The sequence below is a fragment of the Pundamilia nyererei genome, unplaced genomic scaffold, assembly GCF_000239375.1.
Source record: "Pundamilia nyererei isolate P.nyererei 1_Seehausen unplaced genomic scaffold, PunNye1.0 scaffold00022, whole genome shotgun sequence".
NCBI lineage: Eukaryota > Metazoa > Chordata > Actinopteri > Cichliformes > Cichlidae > Pundamilia > Pundamilia nyererei.
The window spans coordinates 4,497,225-4,512,049 of record NW_005187423.1 but is presented as its reverse complement, the minus strand read 5'-3'; the positions used below and the strand labels follow the sequence as shown (position 1 = coordinate 4,512,049).

General features: G+C 43.1%; 1 protein-coding gene across 4 annotated transcripts in view; it reads left to right on the top strand.

The window, feature by feature from the left end:
• The first annotated feature begins 719 nt into the window (after positions 1-719).
• Positions 720-14,825, top strand: part of LOC102205590 (LIM and calponin homology domains-containing protein 1-like) — a 31,169-nt gene continuing 17,063 nt past the window's right edge. For 3 of the 4 annotated variants that reach the window (XM_005726992.2, XM_005726993.1, XM_005726991.1), the window contains exons 1-10: positions 720-1,203; positions 10,455-10,525; positions 10,637-10,706; positions 10,796-10,902; positions 10,991-11,021; positions 11,118-11,228; positions 11,690-11,817; positions 12,435-12,505; positions 13,948-14,149; positions 14,306-14,506. In XM_005726992.2, coding sequence (XP_005727049.1) covers positions 1,093-1,203; positions 10,455-10,525; positions 10,637-10,706; positions 10,796-10,902; positions 10,991-11,021; positions 11,118-11,228; positions 11,690-11,817; positions 12,435-12,505; positions 13,948-14,149; positions 14,306-14,506 — 1,103 coding nt within the window. In that variant the 5' untranslated portion in view covers positions 720-1,092. The remainder of the gene's footprint in view (positions 1,204-10,454; positions 10,526-10,636; positions 10,707-10,795; positions 10,903-10,990; positions 11,022-11,117; positions 11,229-11,689; positions 11,818-12,434; positions 12,506-13,947; positions 14,150-14,305; positions 14,507-14,825) is intronic. The other variant, XM_005726994.1, reaches the window with a different exon arrangement.

The window sequence follows — 14,825 nt, the reverse complement described above, 5'->3', positions numbered from 1 at the left end:
AAGAGACAAAGGAACATGACAGTACACTCAGGCAGTTAGAGCGGAAATATTGCATTTATTTCTTACTCCGAGAATGTCTTTCTGAACAGGTCACTGGATCCAACATAACTGGTTTGACCTGCCAGCTGAAAAAGCCACATTTAAGCTCAGTGATCTGAAACAGCTGTTATCACCAGTGCTGATAGTTACACATGACCAATCCATTCTTTTTAGTCTGTGTGTGTTAAACTCCAACACATGCCACTTAAATTGAGCTACAACTTAAATTGACTAACCTGGTGGTGCTGGGACTGGAGCTCACAGGTTCTTGACTTTTTGAGTCTGAAGCAGGACCTGATCAACCTGATATGGGGGGTAGGAGCCTGTTACCCTACACCCCCCCACCCAATCGTTTTAGTGCTTTTTTTTTTAACGTATACATGATGTCATGTCATTTATTATGGGAGAGACTTCAGTATTGTCACATTATTAAACTAAAGACTTATCAGCTGTGATATAGGTATTGAATCTTGATTATATCATGCTTTGGAGATTCATACCAAACAAATCTGATTTTGTGAATAAAAAACACGCTGACTTTAGCTGCCTGTGATTTAAATACTGCAGTTTTACATTTCTATGGTGCTCTTTGCTTCACATTTTAAAGCCTACAGTCTACCTGTGCTCAGGTATGATCAGTCCCCTTCAAACACATTATGGGTCACCTTCGAACAGCCCCCACCTCCCTCATCACTCTCTCTCTCTGCATCTCTCCTATCTATCTCGACCTCCCCCGCAGAGATTCCTGCCTGCGCGTTCACGTTTCTCGAAACGCGCGGCGGGGGCCGAGGACAGAAGCCTCGCGCAGTTCGGCGGAAAAGAGTCATTATTTTTAGCGCCTGGTTCGCGTTTCGCGAGGAGCCGCTTGTCTGTCTCTGCGCCACAGTCTGCGCAGAGCTCGCGCGGAGCACGAGAGGACCCGCCGTGACAGAGCGCGGAGTTGCGGGGGAAGCGCGCGAGGACGAACATAACGGGCTCCGGACACAGACCATCTGAAGGGAGGCTTATCACGTATCACCGTATCGTCCGGCTTTGGTCTCGGCCTGTCCGGAGATGGCTAGCCCCGGTGCCTCTGGAGATTCACCGAATGCCCCGCGGGAGCAGGAGCCGCTGGAGCAGCACCATCCCGAACCAGCCTGTCGGGAGGCTCAGAAATGGATAGAGGTAAGTGAGGAGAGGGGGGCTCAGAGGCCTGCTGCTATTGCACACCAGGGACATAAACGGGTCATATAGCCACACGCTGTGAGCGGGGGTATAAATAATCACCCCAGGCGCATCGTCACCTGTTTGGGAGGAGGGGGACGATGCGGTGTCCGTGTGGGACAACAGCCACTGTGCGTGTGAAAAGTTTTCACCTGTGTCGTCGTCCTAATGACACTGAACGCCAACACCTGCTCTGTAGGGACTTTAAACGCCGCTCGGGCTCGAAAATAAACCGTCATCATGAAGTAAAAGCTCGCAGAGTGTCTGTTTGTGTAGGGACGATGGAGAGCCTGTTTTCTACTTGCTAGGAGGAGAAACGCCCCCCTTTTTGAGGCGCGAGGGGATTCCGGTTGCCATGGTTATGAAACCGGGCCAGTGTTCACGCACGAGATGCTTCACTGTACCCACGGTTGATCGCATCGGATGAGATTATCATTTGCTGCATCGCTTCCACCATCATCTGCTCGGATACAGTGCCTCCTTCCATCAGCCTGAGCGGTGAATCACGGTTTGCCCGCGGAGCTGCTGCCTTATGACCTATTTTATACCTCCAGAGCGGCTCAGCTACCTGCCAGCCAGCATTTCAGATAGAGGAGATAAAGGACTGGAGCTGCTTCAAAATGACTATTTTTATTTTTTTAATGTTAAGTTTTGGCTTTAGCCTCACACCATGCTGTGTTTTCACAAGACTCCCACAGACTGTGCTGGCTGTCCTGTACATTAGCCAGTTTGCCACAGGCTCTGGTAGAGAGAGAACAGGATGCTGTTATGGATAAAGCCCCTTAAAATGTTTAACTTTGTTTCCTACCTGGTCCTACTTAGAAGAGATGTAAATACAAAATGCATCTTTAAAATTATGATTTAATTTTTTAGGGGAAAAGAAAAATCTATGAGATACCTCTATATGAAATCATAACTGTCCCTCTTGTTAAATCAAGAATTAACTGTAATTAATCACATTTTTTTGAAAGCTGAGTACAATTTCACTAGTCACTGCCAGGCCTGATTACTGTCACACCTGTTGAATCACTTAGATAGAACCTGTCTAATAAAGACAGGTAGCAAACTAAAGGAACTGAAGGATCTCAACAAACTCACGATTTAAAGAAACTCAAGAACAGCTGTGAAACAAAGTCATTGACATATATAGGTCTGGAAAGAGTCCCAAAGCCATTTCTAAGGCTTTGGGACTTCGGTGAAGCACAGTGAGATCCATTATTCACAAATGGAGAAAACTTGGAACAGTGGTGAACCCCTCCCAGGAGTGACCAGCCTCACAACATTACTCCAAGAGCGTATTGATGATTCATTCAGGAGGTCACAAAGAACCCTCAACAACATCTAAAGAACTGCTGGCCTCACTTGCCTCAGTTAAGGTCAGAGTTCACGATTCAACAATAAGAAAGAGTCAGGACAAAAATGGAGAAAAAAAAGGAGAAACCCACTACTGACCATAAAGAACACAAAGGCTCCCATTTATTTAAAAAAAACAAAACAACCCAAAACAAAAAATATTCTGTAGTCTAACACAAAAGTTTTGGGAAGCTTTAAGTCCTGTTACATCTACATTAAACTGACAGTATTTCATGAAAAGAACATGATAGGTAATAACCAAATGCACCAGCAAGTCCTTCTCTGAGTGGCTTCAAAAAAATAAATAAATAAATAAAATGAAGGTTTTTGGAGGAAGCTTCATCAAAGTAGGACTTGGGTATGCTTGAAAACCATCCAGTGTAGGTGAATTAAAACAATTCTGCAAAGAACAGTGAGCCAAAATTCCTCCACGGTGGTGTGAAAGACTCGCAGCCAGTTATCACAAGTGCTTGATTGCAGTTCTTGCATCCAAGGGTGACAGAACCAGTTATTAGGCTGAGGGGGCAATTAGGATAGCTGTTTTCCCTCAATCATCATTTAAAAACTGCATTTTGTATTTACTCGAGTCACCCTTTTGCAGTTGGACAGCGGCAATTACTTTTTCACAGCACTGGAGCTCACACTTGGTTGAATTTTAATATAGAGTAAGTCTCAGTGTCCTGTCCTCAATGAGATGTGAAAAACTGCAGCAATGAAGCTCGACCAAATTTGAAGCACAGCAAGCTCTACATCTATTTTGTCCTCAGTAGTACTTGTCCTCTTTTAATGACAGTCCTGACGTCGAGGCTACAAAGGGTTACATCTATACAAGAAAGCACACCTAATACTGAATAATACTCGTGTTTTTGTCGAGGAGAAGCTGGATTCAGGAAAGCTTCATAGCCAAACAGTTAAGTGAACAGGCCTTTAATGAGTGCATACAGATAAGACTGAAATCCAATCAGAGATTAAACAACCAGCCAGTGCACTCAGTGTAACAGTGGCTCCTAATCTGGAGGTCAGGACCCCATTGGGTTGCATAATGATTAACAGGATAGAAGAGTAAAAGGACTGACGGTCCGTTAGCTGCATTAGTGATAATGGGGTACTTCTGGTTGTTGTCAACATGAGAATAATGGATTTGTTTTAAAGATAATTCATAGATGAGCTCAGATTTGTTGAGTTGCAGATTTGTTACTTGTTCATGTTTAAAAAGTTTGAAAGCTTTATCCATAACTTGAAGTATTCATCATTGTATTTCAGGCTGTGTGTGCTTTATTTATATGCACCCCATTTATTGTGACTTGTATCATCATTTAATAAGCATTAGATAAATAACTTTACATATGCATTGTTGTGTTGCCTCCAAACTTGTAAAGACAGCAGTATATTCAAAGTACTGAGATGAGAATTTAAAACACAGTACTGTGTCTTTATTGAGAAGAAAATAGGTCTTCAACTTTCAGATTTATCTAATACTCTAAATCTTGGAGATAACAGTCATTTTTAAGCCCTTCTGCAGTTGGCTGAGTCCTCTTTGTTTTTTTGGGACCATCTGTCACTTTCATAACTACATATACAGCTTCAGCACCTGATAGTTTTTGACCCTACACTGTGGACTGTGTTAGCTTTTCCCTCAGCAGCAGGCACAGTCTAGTCTAGGTTAATGCCCACCTCTTAATCTTAATCTCTCCTGCGTCTTTGCTCAGTGTTCCTCTCGCTTTGTCGTCTTCCTGCCTCCTAATACTCCAGTTATTTTCAGGCTGCTCAGGCTCAACCTATTTCTGGTGGGGTATTTTTACACTGTCACAGGTGGGGATGGGGATTCAGAGATGACCATGCCACCAAACACTCCCTGCAACTTGTTCAGTGCCTGTCTGCCATGTCTGTAAACTATGCAAAGTGTATGCACACTCACGCATGCCAATCAGCTATGCATGATACTCCTGACAGCCTTGCACACTCCTCGGACACGCCCCGGTCGGGTGACACCGGTCACTATGGGAACATAACACGGGCAGGCTCTCAGGTGTCACTCTTTCCAGTGGGGGCAGTAGGCTATATATCATCAAATGACCCGAGCAGGAAATTCAGCTGGCACCGACAGGGCCTTTCTATCTGTTTATAGACAAGACAAGGCAGGAGTGTCACAGGGCTCATACACAGTCTCAGCTGCTGAGCAGGTTAAACTCAACTTGAACCTCAGAGACAAACGTGAGCCTCTTCTTTCATCAGCATACACCACATAGCAAGAGATAGAGTCAGATGCATGGGGAATAAACTGAAGAATGTGTATGCCTGAATAAGTGTGTGTGCGCGTGTGTGTGCCAGATGTCACAGCTGTCCAAGTCAGATTAACACTGATAGTCTCAGACAGCCAGCCGGGCTTGCACGGGAGAGTGTGAGAGCATGGATTCATGGATTTTCCATGCATCAGATGGGGAATGAAAGAATTTCAAAATACTCGCACAGGCTCGTTGTTAGCAGAGGTTTCTTTGGTTTATGGAAAGTCACTCTCATGTTTTACACATTACGCACAAAAACCAAATTGTGACTGGATGTGGTAATGTGGTATTAGTCTCTTGTGCATGAAACAGTACTACAGTTTAAGGTTCAAAGCACATCGAAATCTACACACAACCATATTTTTAGTGAAATATTTAAACAAGTATTATTCTTGTTGACCATGTGATAAAATTTTAAGATGTGGGTCTATGTAGTGAACACAGCTATTGTTTATCTACATAGTGCAGTAAAATGTAAATTAAGTTATCAAAAATGTCTAAATATGTTTTTGGAAGCTTCAATACTGGATGGCACCAGCATAGTTGACAGAGATCAGCCGGCAAATAAGATGACATTTGCTAATGTCAATGGCCGATTTATCTCTTGGTTTGCATACTTTAAAAAACGGATGGATAACGTTTTTTTTTATTGTTGTTACCCTGCTGGGTGGGTGGGTAACCAGTATGGACACCTAAGTTTGTGAATATGATAACTTCAGAATGAGTTGTGTTGGAGTTTCAAATTGATAACATAGGGATATCTTCTAGAAATCTCAGATGTATTCTAATCCTGCTGACCTCAAGGTCAGAGGTCAAATTTTCTGAAAATCTTGTGAACTCATGAATGAGGTGACGTAGGATTTTGAAATTGATGCCACAGGTATATCTGCCAGGAGGCTGAGGGGCAAAGGAATCTACATAGATTTCTTTTTTTCATTGGTATAGTACTTAGTATAATTAACCAAAGAACAAAGAGGGGCAGCATGGCGGTGCTATGGTTAACACTGTTGCCTCATAGCAACAAGGTCCTGGGTTTAAATCCACCATCTGTGGAGTTTAGTAGGTTAATTGGTGATTCTAAATTGGCTGTCTCTCTGTTCCTGTGACAGACTGGGAATCTGTCCAGGGGCCCTATGGCAGCTAGGATAGACTCCAGCTCCTCTATGACCCTGATTTCTCATTACTGGCTAGACATGGTTTGGATCTTGTGGGAAAATTGAAAATTCTTTCATTATAAGTTGATATGTTCAATTTGTATTGAGTCTATTTTCACAAAGAAAAGCATCACCTCATTAAAATATGGATGGTTGGATGGATGGATGGATGTTAAACACAGAATATAACCTTGGGTGTAATATTGGTCTGACACTTCCTAATCATTTATTAAGTAATACTTGTGTAACAAGTGAGCTGGAATTACATAATGAAGTGCCTCTGAATTTGTATTTAACATAAATTGGGGGGTTCACAAGATTACAGAACATTTATATTTGGAAAGAAAATAATATGTAGATTTAACTCAGGAGGTTTCCTGACAGTTGCATCTTTAGCAAAGTGGCCCCAAATTATCATCATGTTTAGTCTTGACCTGTGAAACCCTGTCTTTTACCACCTAAATGGATTACAGCACATGATATTTTTCTCCTCCTCTGCTTCCTATGTGTCTGCTCTCTCATTCTTTCCATCTTTTCAGTTGTTAAAATAAAGGGTACTTTGGCCTACTTCTGCATCTCCCCTACCCATCTGCGCATACACACACACACACACCTCAGGGTTTAAGTGGTAGCTGCTGCTGCCATTCACGCAGGGTGAGCAGAGTGATCCACTATGAGTGAGGGTCGAATTACTGTTACTGGCGCTGAAATACCTCCGAGGCCTTTGGCTTGGGTTTTTGTAGCTAACATGAATACATACAATACATAAAGCCCCAGTTCTTCTTTTGGCATCTTCTCTTTTCTCTTCTGCTTCAATATTTTTGAGCTCTCTATCAAAAACATGCACACTTACATTAGTCACTGTGTTTAATCGCTGCATTTATTTCAGTTTCAGCTCACATAACCAATCGTTAACCACCTCCACCTCCCACCCACTGTCTGTTTGCTGTCTCCTCCACAAACACACACTCACACGCGCACATGAACTATACAAAACACAAACAGTAGTCCTGCTCTCCCCTAAATACAGTACTCTACTCTGAGAGTAAATTATACATGGCTGTGCTCTAAATGTTTTACAGTCTTTAAAACACCTAACGAATACCAGCCTGCATTTAAAACCCTGTACTGAGGAGAGACTGCTCCTCTCTTCCTGATGTATCTTCAAAGAGCTGCTTTCATGTTAACACTTTTTTCTTCAAGGGTCAGTTTAGAATTAGAGTTTAGAACTTAGCTAGGAGATGTTGTGTGTGAATGAGGGGCCTCACAAAGATAGAAATATAAGCTTTATGTATGTGTTTCTCTGTGGGTGGGTGAGTGTAAGAGAGTGACACACAGAGTGATGAAAGACAAGAAAAAGAAGTGGATGCCAGTGGGAAACATCTGTTCATCACTTATGTAACAATAAAGAAAAGTGATATTGTTTTCATAGCTACAGATGCACTGTGCTTGTGTGTGCTCTTCTTCAAGAACAATATGTGCAGTGGAACTAAAAAAGAGAAATTGAAATAAAATATGTTGTATTTTATTTCAATTTCTCTCTTTTTTTAATGTAATACATTGTAAATGGAGTTTGTATGTTCTCTCTATGTCTGCGTGGGTACTCTAGCATACTCCCACAACCCAACATACTTGTATATGTACTTTGTAGGGTTAGGTTAATTAGTGGTGCCGGCCAATAAATTCAAATTAATTCTCAGTGATCAACTTTAATCTGGTATGTATCCTGTAATTTGCCACCAGTCTTTATATGTGAAAAGCAGAATCAGAGAGTGTGGGCCTGCATTTAACGGTTTGGGTGCTAACTGTAATCTCTGCTAATCTGGATTAAATGTCTAAACAGCATTGGTCTCTTCTCTTTCATTCATCTTTGGCCTCTGGTTACACAACTGCTCCTGAAAGCATGGCGTGCGGGTGCATTGGTGTGAGGGCGGTAAATCCCCTCTGGTTTTCCTGATTCTCTCCTCTCCTACAGGATAGAGTCCAAATCAGAGCCTAGGTTAGAGGATTGAGGTTATCGCTGCGGCATATGGGAACATTTTGGATAAAATTGAAAGAGGACACTGAGCAGTGTGTCAGCGACGTGGCGTCATTCTAATTTGGTTTCAGCTGATGAAAAAATGCTGGGGGAAGGGTGAGCAGGGAAGGAGCAGGTTCTTCTGTCAGGAAAACAGAAAGGCACAAATCCAGGGCCTGTGTAAGCATGTGTCCTGTGAGTAAATGCTTCACATATGGGCTGCAAATAATGATGGAAGAACCGCCAGGTGACATCTTTCTTAGACAGAGAACTATGTTATTTATCGCCAAGGGGAAATTCATATACCTAGGAGCTCATTTTAAAGAAACAATCATCCTTCCAGTCATAACCATAAAAGGATTAGATGTGTAAAATAATTTAAGAAATTGTGGTAAAAACAGGAGGTGCAGTCCATCCAGGTTGATGCAGGAGGCAGAATGTGTACGAGTGTGAGATGATGTTTTAGGTGGCTTCACTTCCCAGAGTGTCCACTGTTGTCCATTATAGGTTTCAGTTTCTTCACCACAGTTTCATACAGGCCTAATGGACATATTTTATCAATTTTGCTGCAAATTTACAAAACAATTCTCATCATTCAGGAGCCATTTAAATTTTCTCTCTAGCCCAAAACAGTTGAAGAACATGGTATTGTGACTTGTGCATGATAAAATCTACGTGGGGCTGATTTTTTCTGTCTGTGTTCAGATAGCGTTATCTCATGAATGCCTTGTGCTACCACGATAAACCAAATATTCATGTAAAGCTTGTGTTCTCTTCTTTATGAAACCATTTGAATGAGAGTTATGATCATTTAAAGAGCACTTGTAAAAAAGTGAGTCCAGCCTTCTGCCAAGCAGAGAGTTGGCTTTTTCCACCAGCTTATCCAGCCGTCTCAGTGGGAAGAAGAGGCGGCTCTGTCTCTTCCTGTAGAGAGCATTGGTGTTCAGCAACCAGTCCAACTTGCCATCCAATAGGACCTGTCCTTGCCTTGTATGGAGACTGGCAGATGGGATGCTCTAGCTCTACTGAAATCAATCACCATCTCCTTGGTTTTAGTTGTGTTAAGTGGGAGGCAGCTCCCACTGCATCAGTCCCTGAAGGCCTCACCAAGGTTCCTGTATTAGTGCTCTTGTCCACTACTGATTCATGTCACAATAACTGTGTCATCACAGTATTTTTGCATGTATTTAAAGTCCGCTGTTTATAGTGTTAACATGAATGGTGCTAAAACAGGCCACTGTGCGCCCGCTGTATCACACCTCACCGTCCCAGAAACACAGTTGACCAGCCTGACGAACTGAGGTCATGCTAACAGTTTGTTCCCCAGGACATCAGGAAGGGATCCACACCCAACCCCTCCAATATGAGAGGCTGGAGTTTGTCCAAAACACTAGAGAAATCAATACACTAGATTCTCACATGCATCCTGGCTCTCTAGGTGTGTGTAGGTCCTGTGCAGCATGTAAAGGACTGTATACAATGTGGTCCTGGTGACAAAAACTGGAGGGGTCCTGGACACGAAGCCTAGACTCATGAGGGGGAGGGCCAGACACTCCAGGGTCTTTATAATTTGGTAGGTTAAGGTCATATATTTTTCTCAACCGGTCAATATACTCTGAGCGCCGGTTTGAGAGAGGATGTTTTCCACTATTCCAGGACCACTTTCCTTTGGCTGCTTCAGGCTTCTCTTCAGTTCCCACTCCAGACACCTGAGCTTCTCCTTGTCCTCCTCTTCGAATGCCTGCTTTTTTTCTAGTTAAGGAGCTTTTTCATGATCCAGGATTTATTTATTTATTGGGAAAGCAGCCACATGTTTCTAACTGGAGCCACAGCATGCCTACAAAAGCTAATGTAGTCCCTGATGGTGTCCATCCTGCTGTCATTGTCCACATCTATGTTGTTATCCTGTGACTCCGGCAGCACACTCCAGTCTGGGCACTTGAAACACTCCCTAAGACACCCGTTAGCCTCCAGAGACAATTTCTTGAATAAGCGGGTGGTGACAAGCCGCCTCATTACACAGGGTTTATGTGTGGGCTGAAGAAAGACCAGATTGTGATCTGATCTGACAAGTGGTGGTAAAGCAGCGATATCATTCACATTAGCATCTTAATGCTAATCAGTGCTTGTTTATTCTAACTAAAGAGCTGAAAAATATTTGCTGATTAATTCTACCAACAGTAATAGAATACCAGTCTTCTTTTCTGTGTTATATAATGTTGTAAATAGAACATGTTGATGAGTTTTGGCCTGTTTTAACTGATCATACAGAAGAATCCACAGGTGTTTTATTTATTCTGTGATATTTTAAAGAAATATTCACCCATTTTATGCAAAGAGCTGCACTCTCTGTGTTCCCATCCACCACCTTTACATCTGTGTTTTCCTGTCCTTCTTCCACAGGCTGTAACCGGGAAGAGCTTTGGAGACAAGGACTTCCGCAGTGCGTTGGAGAACGGCATCCTGTTATGCGAGTAAGCCTGTGACCTCACTTCATATCACTTTTTGATGTCTCAAACATCACCAACATGCACAAACTCCCATAAGACTCAATAAATCTCGGCCTCTCCTCCTCCTCTACACAGGCTCCTAAGTGCGATCAAACCAGGACTCGTCAAGAAGATCAACAGGCTGCCCACCCCCATCGCCGGGCTGGTAAGGAGACACTCTCCAGTGCGACACTGATCTCTGTAAATCACCCCTGTTCAAGTGATGAACTGACCGCCTGTTGCTGTCTCCTCCAGGATAACCTGTCAGTCTTTCTGCGTGGCTGCGAGGAGTTGGGCCTGAAGGGCGCCCAGCTGTTTGACCCAGGGGACCTGCAGGACACTTCCATACGAGCTAACCTCAAGTAAATGAGTGAATGTGCAAATGTGTGGTTTGTGTTTTTTTACAGTAGCAGAGTAACATGCAATAGTAATATTCTTCTCTCTTGTTAGGGACTCAGACTGCAACCGCAAACTAAAGAATGTGAGTTGTTATCATTTTTTTTCTTTCGTTAGCTTGAGTATTAGTCTTTTTGGCATTTATAAATATACCCTAAACCCCTGTGGCTGTGTCTCTCAGGTGCTGAACACAGTGTACTGGTTGGGGAAAGCTGCCAGTGGCTGTGCTTCCTATAGTGGGCCTACTCTAAACCTCAAGGAGTTCGAGGGGCTTCTTGCTCAGATGAAGTTGGTGAGTGAAATCACAGCGAGGTACAGGAATGGCAGATGGTGTGGGGGATGGACCTGTTAGTTTCCTGTCTTTGTTGGGGTGTCCGAGATGGGAAACAGGAGACGGGTTTGTTTTTGTTACACAACAACACCTGCAAACAGGATATGAAAAATTGTTCAGACTGGATCTGTGGACTCCATTGAATCAAGTCTGTTTAAATAAAATACCCTTTTCTAGTTTTTGCTTCTTAGACTTGACGACCCCTAACTGAGCTTCATCATGCATTGCTCCTGCTTCACACAGTCGACTGCATATTAACCTGAGATACAATTAACTTGAGATCTGTGGACTCAGTGGTGTCTTTTAAAAACAGCTAAAAACTCATCTTTTTAAACATGCTTTTGGTTGATTTTTATTTTTATGTTTTAGCTTTACAAATACAATTTTACTTACTTAATTTACTTAACCTGATGTGTGTGCAGGAGAGCGAGGAAGGAGGGGACAGTTCACAGAAGCGCAGTGTTAGAGACAGCGGTTATGACTGCTGGGACTCTGAGAGGAGTGAGTCCCTTTCTCCGCCACGGCACACTCGAGACAACTCCCTAGACAGGTGAGACACATCTGTCAACACTCCTGAACATGCTGTATAATTTGCTGTTGCAGGCACAAGGGTATTTAAAATGGACCTATTATGCTATTCCTAATTTCCTAACGATGGCAGATGCTTATATTAGGCATGGCCAAAGTTTATAATAAAAAGGTCAGTGGGGGCTGCGAGGCTCAGGTTTCAGACTGCTGTCGACATTCATACAGAGTTTTTCGCTTTGTTCTGTATGATGTCACAGAGAAAGAACGGGTTCCCTTCCCACCAGGTGTTCACACCTTATTTTTAAATGGAGGTGGGGGCATGGATCTAAATATGGACAAAAGTAATGGTCCATCTATCCATCACACCTACAAGAGCTGCTCAGCCCGCAGAAACCCATGCCATGAAGCATCCGGCACACAGTTTTTGTTCTGATGTTAGAGTGTATCAGAAGAGAGCACTGCACTGCTTTTATCTTTGCCAGGCCAACTCTGGGCCCCAAGCCTTATGTTTGACACCCCTGGTCTACCCTGAATTGCACAGCTTTTGACCTCCATTTGTGTTCAAACAAGTGTCCCATCAGTGACTTCAGTTACATCATGTCTAATGTATTCTGGTATGTGTCCTTTTGTTCTTGCCAGTCTGGATTCCTTTGGCTCACGCTCGCAGCACAGCCCTTCTCCCGACGTCGTGAATCGAGGAAACAGCGACGGTCAGTTCTGATGAAATGCCTCTGAAGTGGATCCTGTTTTTATATTTTCAGAGAGCTGTTTGCTTCTCACCACTTCTACTGTGTCAAGCCTTTGTTGCTAAGCTGATGGCCTGCAAAGCTCCCAAATGACTCTCAAAGGAAAACTGCAAAAGTGTAGATACCCAAATACTCAACTACAGCATTCCTTTAAATACAAATCTGCTCGTCCAGAATTAGACTCACTGCTGTTCGACAGCATGTTGGTTGTTTAACCTTCATATAGTGCAACTGGTCAGACTGGCTGAGGGCAACAGCTGAATATCACAGTGTGTGTGTGTGTGTGTGTGTGCGTGCATGTATGTGTGTGTTTTGGATCCCAGATGCAGCAGCTGTTGGTCTCAGTAGCAGTCTCTAGAGGTTTGGAACTGTGAAAAGACACAGGCTGAGGTTAACATCCTGCCTGTCACACGCCGTGTGTGTGTGTGATGGAGGGAGGGGGTATCACAGACATCCTGTTTGTGTCTTTTATGTCGACACTATAATGTACCGTATGCTCAGCAGGGTTACAAGAAAAACACTACCCCCAAACCACAAATAGCCTTATTCCCTACATTTCCTTTAGGTCACGGAGGTAGGAGTAGAAAGGACTTTGTGATGTTGCTATAAATTGATAAAATGCTTAAAAGTATCTATAATGATCATGTCACAAGTAATAAAAAAATACGGTGTTACTGTTTCTTTGGCAACATTTAGAAAGAACATTTACACAAAAGATTACCATGTGATCTGTGTCTGAGTGCTTCAGCTGGGTAATGACATCTCATCCGTGGGTGTTCGCACCTGGTATAAATAATTGGTACTAATCTCATTATCTTGATCCTGCACTTATTGTGGTTGTTAATGTGCAAATTAGTTATCTGGAGCCTGTCGAACTTGTTGACAAACAGGATTCATGCCAAAGGGGATTGTCACTGCCTTCAGTCACTTTTTGTGAATGAAGGCTGGTTGGGCTAGTGGGAGATATTTGCTGTCAGGGCTTTGAGGCAGAAGGCATTCCTTTCTTTGATGTTATTTTCAGTTTTCAGTTGCAGTCTGGTTAGATTTGAGAAATAGCTCTGCTCGGGCAAGTTTAGGAAAAGATGGTTTGGGTTGAAATACATCCTTTTAACAACATTAACCACATCTTAGATTGCAGTCTGGGAGGCAAACTCCTGCTATGTAAGAATCTGATGAGTCTTTTTTAAGCTACCAGGAGGAACTGAAGTGGCCTTTAAAATGTATTGGCTGCATTTAAATGTCGTTTCTCTTCTCCTGATAAGAGTCAACTACAGATTGCATCTCAGTGTCAGTGAAAACTGGGTCCTGTATGTCTCTATGTGTTATATCGAAGGCCTAATTTGAAGTAACTGCACGACCTTCAGCATTATTTTCTCTGTAATGCTCTGTTGCTCTTTGTTGCCCAGGGCGAGGCAGCGACTCGGAGGCCGATGCCCCCAACAGGAAGCCAGATGTGCGGAAGGATGACATGTTGGCCAGAAGGACTTCCAGCAAAGAAGCAAGAAGTTCTGTCCCCTTTAACCAGTTTCTTCCTAACCGAACCAACGCCACCTCCTACGTCCCAACTCCACGGCGAAAACCACATACGGAAGAGAGAGAGCAGCGGAGGTAATGAGCAACATATTAAAAATAAATTATTTGGCTTTAAATGATTTCCAAAGCAATACAAGTGTCACTGTGGAAAAACAAAAACCGAGGTGAAAAAAGAGGTAAAAACACAAAAAACACAAATGTGCTTTTTTAAATCTTCCTGCCATTCCTCAGTCAGCCACAAGCTACTGCAGATCAATGCAAAAAAATTACACTCCTCCACAAAACCTCCAAGACTGTCACTTGGGCACCTGAGAACAATGGGGAAAAACAGGAAGAGGAAGTGGTCACCCAGGAAGTGTTGGAGCAGAGGAGGATGCAGAAGCTGGAGAAGGCGGGAATTAAAGTTCTTCCTGCTGTCGTTCGCTACAGCAGGTCAGGGAGGATGGGCATGAGAACTCCTGCCTCTGCTGTGGTGGAGAAACGGTTTTGTTTACATGCACTAACATGAACTTCTGATGGTAGAAACAGGTGCTCTGGATGAACCTTTGGCTTAGTGATGCTGTCTGCCTGTAACTGTCTTGCTGCTTTAAGGAGAATGTTTGTGTGATAGCCCACTGATGTCTGTTGTGACTGTGAACTAACTGATTTGTCATTGCTGGTTTTATGGAGAAGAGACATATAGGAGCAGTTAAGCCATGTCACTTTGTGTTGTGATAGAGGTTTCAGCTGATGGGAATTCTGTGTGGTTGTG